The 5,223-nt window shown below is 39.4% G+C and overlaps 1 protein-coding gene across 1 annotated transcript in view; it reads right to left on the bottom strand.

Annotated features, from left to right (window-relative positions):
• The window catches only part of LOC107728766 (angiomotin-like protein 1), an 8,572-nt gene extending 4,790 nt beyond the window's left edge, over window positions 1–3,782 (bottom strand). The window contains exons 1-2 of the mRNA XM_016539046.1: window positions 3,548–3,782; window positions 2,253–2,402 (exon numbers count right to left, since the gene is read on the bottom strand). Of these exons, the coding sequence (XP_016394532.1) occupies window positions 2,253–2,402; window positions 3,548–3,754 (357 nt within the window). The 5' untranslated portion in view covers window positions 3,755–3,782. The remainder of the gene's footprint in view (window positions 1–2,252; window positions 2,403–3,547) is intronic.
• Between the last annotated feature and the right edge of the window lie 1,441 nt (window positions 3,783–5,223).

Here is a 5,223-nt window from a genome sequence, read left to right as displayed (position 1 = left end):
ACGCGAGCTCGCGCGCGCAGTGAGAAGATTTGTGCGTGCGCTCATCCGAAGCGCGCAAACCCGCGCCTCAGAACGCGTGCAAATATTAAGCTCTCTCTGAAGTATTGTGTTTAAATGGACAAATTCACACAAAAATTATGTCAAAATGCCCATCTTGGTAAGTATTCTATAGCAGACATAGCCGGCTGAACGTACTTACAGTGTCTTAAAGTGACAGCACTTTCTTAATTAATCAAACAGAAACAACAAAGAAATCACTCACTGCTCTTGACTGAATAGGTCAGCTCATACCGAACCGTACCAAAACCGTGACCCTAAAACCGTGATACAAACCGAACCGTGAGTAAGTTGAACCGTTCTACCCCTACACATAATACACTATCGCATTTCTATAATTCACTGTAGCCATATCCAGATCAGATGGTCACCGTAGCCACCCAGATCCAGTCCATATCCAGACCAGATGGTGGATCAGCACCTAGAGACGACCTCTACAGCCCTGAATGTCAGCGGAGACCATGTCAACTAGATGCGCCCCAGAGACAGATCCCCTGCAAAGACCTCATCACCTCAACGACCATCGGCACAAGACCACGGGAACCAGACAAGACCTCTGCACCTGTGTTGCAGCCTGGAATTAAACAACGCCAAGCTGGTTTCGTCAGGCCAGAGGACAACTGGCCCCCTGACTGAGCCTGGTTTCTCCCAAGGTTTTTTCTCAATTTCTGTCACCAATGAAGTTTTAGTTCCAAGCCACTGTCGCCTTTGGCTTGCTTAGTTGGGGACGCTTTACTGATTGCACAGACACTATTGGAAGAGAGCTGATCTGGATTATGATATCACTGAATCATCAATGAACTGACTTTAGCTGGAAAAATTACTCTGTCATTGTCTTCTTGCATTATTGACATTTCCTGTTTGACAGAGTAAAGCTGCTTTGACACAACCAGTATTGTAAAAAGCGCTATACAAATAAAGGTGCATAATTGTTGATCAGTTAGGTACAAAGAAAAAAATGTTTAAAACAGAAAAGATGCTGGTAATTGTAATCAGGTAAGTTTACAGGCATTTCCTGTAACCCTAAAACACAAAATACAATGTGTAATTTAAAATACAGCTAAAACACATGTGAAAAATCCATACAGAAAATTTCTTCATACAAAAACAGTACATTGTGCCACATTTTTACAGACTTGTTTTGCATCTAAAGTTGCGAGACGCAGCGGTCAGGAATGTTTTTTAAAAAGCGCGGCGCAGAATGCGAGGGTCTCGAGATGCGCTTTTGTGACTTGATGCATTAACTCCATTTCCACAAGTCAATTCACGTTTATTTATTCAGCGCTTTATGCAATACAGATTGCTCCAATCTTAGCTTCTCAGTAATAAACAGGAAAATAACCATGTTAATGTTGCAAAATTCATTAAATATGAAACTTTAATTTCAGCTGTAAACCATCTCTACAAAAGTCAGTTCCATGTTGATTCAATTCTGTTCAATAACAGTGTAGATGTTAAGTTCATAAATTATGAAACAACATCAGAGGCAGCTCTACAGAAATGTTTTATTAACAAGTTTCGGGAGAAGCACGATCAGATAATCAACCAATTTGGCACAGGTGGAACTCGTTCAGTTAATCGATGTCAACAATTCTGTGTTTTTCTGTCAATATGGGGTGCTGTGTGTACATTAATGAGGAAAAAAAATTAACTTAAATGATTTTAGCAAATGGCTGCAATATAACAAAGAGTGAAAAATTTAAGGGGGTCTGAATACTTTCCGTACCCACTGTATATACACAGCCAACTTACCTCTGTCCCAGGACAGTTTTCCGGCATCCCTCCTCCACCCCATCTCCTTACTATTAAACTATTCTCATCCCATACTAGGGATTGGGGGAGTACTCTGGGTTTGGGCTATAGTCTGAGCTCGGAGCCATCCCTCAGGACAGCACGCCAAATATGCTTACAATTTGCTCAATCCAATTATATGTAAGTGCGAACTCATGAAATCAATGGTGTCATTATTCAGCTCAATTTATTTCAGTGTTGATTCAATTCAGTTCTCCTCTGGCCACAGTCACTTTTGGCTTGCTCACTGGGGGCTTTAGGAAATTAAGGCACAATTTTCTATAAATCTGATTAGGAAATAGATTGTGGAAAGAACTATAAAACAAAAAGAAATGAAAATAAACCAAAAATGTTGTCAGTTGTGTAAACCCTAAAATTCTAATGAAAAAGTTTCAAGCACTGACCTGTTGTGTTCGCAATGATTCCAGTTCTCTCTCCAGGTGAGTACGTAGACGTTGTTCCAGCTGCTCACGTTTCTCACATGCAATCTGGAGTTGTGCTAGTGCCTGCTGCAACCGCTCCACCCGCTCCACATACTTCTGCTTTTTACTCAACTACAGCACACAGACAGATTGAAGAGAGATTTACTTGAGATGACTGACACTGTTTAGTGGTTGTTTTATATCAGGTCACTCCTTAATCCAAATCATCAACATAAATTATTAATAATTATTCAATTAATTAAATGAATAATTATTTAATAATCCTCATTAAAGTATGTGGCTGTATTGTAAAGATAGGAGATAAAAAGTTTAATTGATCTATTGCTACGGGCCCATTCAATATAATATAACACAAACTCTCTGTCTAGGGATAAAAAACAAATACTGGTTCTTACCCGTAGCCTAAAATCTACGTAAAATCCTGTGGATGTCTGTCCAAGTCCACGATGTAATTTTATTTGTGTAGCACTTTTCACAAGACACACAACGATGAGTTGCAGGATTTATGACGTGAACAGTGTGACAGGTCAGTCAAAGTGGACTGAGGCTTGGTGTCATCTCACTTTATATTTTTCCTATTCATTCTCAATTACACTCCACCAAACCCATGCCATTCATATTTAAAACTTACTGGGCTCATGGGAGACAAGAGAAATGCTGCTTCCTTCTAAAACTTTAGCCACTGGTGTTATTATTGGACAGTGTCATTTTTTTAATGAATGATTTATACACTGTTTGATGTCACATTTCATAAGATTTGCTTTGCTTTATTTTTGTAATATGGATTAATTTCTTACATTTTTTAATTTCTTTTTCTAAAATAGAAAGATGAGTTTTAAGGGATAAAATAAATGACTGTAGGGGGACTTTAAACCTTAAAATGACACACAGCTCATATTTTCATATCCGTAAGTTTTGCTAGATATGTGTATGAGCATGTGTAGTGTAGAGTGACTTTTTCACATTGCATGATGTGACAGACAATTAATTATCCAGTACAGTTCCACTTAATCAGTGAGATTTCACCAAAGGTGAGGTTGTTGGTCCTGAAAATTTACAGTATGTGTTTGCAAACATATAAAGGACTGAAATATCCCACTGGGCTGGCATTTCTAATCATTTTAATCACAATGCTGGTATCGGTAGAATAGTTTAATTCAGTTTGTGTAAAGCCAAAGGATGGCGAAAGCAATGCCGAAGTTTGTATTTATTTAAAACTGTACCAACAATCTATTAGGGTAATCCAAAAGACTCACCTCTTCCTCTAGTTTGAGGACTTTACTCTGAGCATTATTTAAAGCCTGCTCTAAGATCTCAATGTGTCGTTGCTGATCCTCATTGGCTGATTGGAGATTGGTTGCCTCTATCTCTAATTTTTCCAGATCTTTCAGGCTTTCTTTTCCTGAGGAAAAAAAAAAGACAAAATAAAAAGGTGTTTTAGAGAACTTAAAGGGTGCCGTCATGAATCCAGTCCATGGACTTTCATCCAATGAACACAAGAGGTCGCTCTCTCACCATATTGACACTCACTCCACATAGACTGTCACACATAACTATGGACTATATCATTGCCTGCTTTCCCGTGTTACCTGATTTTTACCTGTTTATCTTGGATTAACCCTTTGCCTGCTGTTTCGGACTGTTTGCACCTCGCCTGGACTACTGCTCGTGTTTTTGGATTTCCCCTCTTGTCAAGCCCTCTGGATAACATTCGCTGTCGACTGACTCACGCCTGGTTTGGATTACTCTTTTGTCTTGCCCTCAATATACCTGTTTGCCATTGTCAGAACCTTGCCTGTTTTTATGACCACGCCTTTAAATAAAAGCTTTGCAGATGGATCCGCACGTCTCACGTCTCGTTCGCCCCGTAACAGTAGGCCTGTTACATTCTTCTTATTATTAGGCTTATTATTATTAGGCTACTTTTATTATTAAATGACATGAAATTATTGCGCCGCAATAATTTAATAGCGCATTACCGTATGGTGCACTGTGAGGATAATTAAAATTTAGGCTATTAGTTTAGGCTACTCCTCATTGAAAATGTTTTTTAAAAGTTTTTTTAAACAGGTCGATTAATTTATACAATTGAATTATAGGCCTATAATTAAAATGATTAACACTGCAGTCATCAATGAAAATTAAGAGCAGCTTTATTTCGTGCACAGATTTGAAAAAACAACCTCTTTAATGCGAAATACGTTTCTTCTCATGTTTTTCACTATACGGGCCACAAGAGAAATATTAAGGGAATAATTTAAACAGTTTATCGTCATGAATCAAGTCAAGTCACAGCTGATCTTCCTGAGTCCAGTCAAGTCACAGCTGATCTTCCCGAGTCCAGTCAAGTCACAGCTGATCTTCCCGAGTCCAGTCAAGTCACAGCTGATCTTCCCGAGTCCAGTCAAGTCAAGTCACAGCTGATCTTCCCGAGTCCAGTCAAGTTGAGTCACAGCTGATCTTCCCGAGTCCAGTCAAGTCACTGAGTCAAGTCAAGTCACAACTGATCTTCATGAGTCAAGTCAAGTCACAGTTGATCGTCATGAGTCAAGTCAAGTCACAACTGATCTTCATGAGTCAAGTCAAGTCACAGTTGATCGTCATGAGTCAAGTCTAGTCACAGCTGAACTTCATGAGGCAAGTCAGGTCACAGTTTATTGTCATGAGTCAAGTCAAGTCACGGCTGATCTTCATGAGTCAAGTCAAGTCACAGTTTATTGTCATGAGTCAAGTCAAGTCACGGCTGATCGTCATGAATCAAGTCAAATCACAGTTGATCTTTATGAGTTCAGTCAAGTCACAGTTGATCTTCCAGAGTCAAGTCAAGTCACCGTTGATCTTCCAGAGTCAAGTCAAGTCACCGTTGATCGTCATGAGGCAAGTCAAGTCACAGCTGATCTTCCTGAGTCAAGTCAAGTCACAGCTGATCTTC

The sequence above is a fragment of the Sinocyclocheilus rhinocerous genome, unplaced genomic scaffold (genome assembly GCF_001515625.1).
Source record: "Sinocyclocheilus rhinocerous isolate Xijiao unplaced genomic scaffold, SAMN03320098_v1.1 scaffold2322, whole genome shotgun sequence".
Classification (NCBI taxonomy): domain Eukaryota; kingdom Metazoa; phylum Chordata; class Actinopteri; order Cypriniformes; family Cyprinidae; genus Sinocyclocheilus; species Sinocyclocheilus rhinocerous.
Note: the sequence above shows the minus strand (reverse complement) of the source record. Positions and strands in the feature narration are given on the sequence as shown.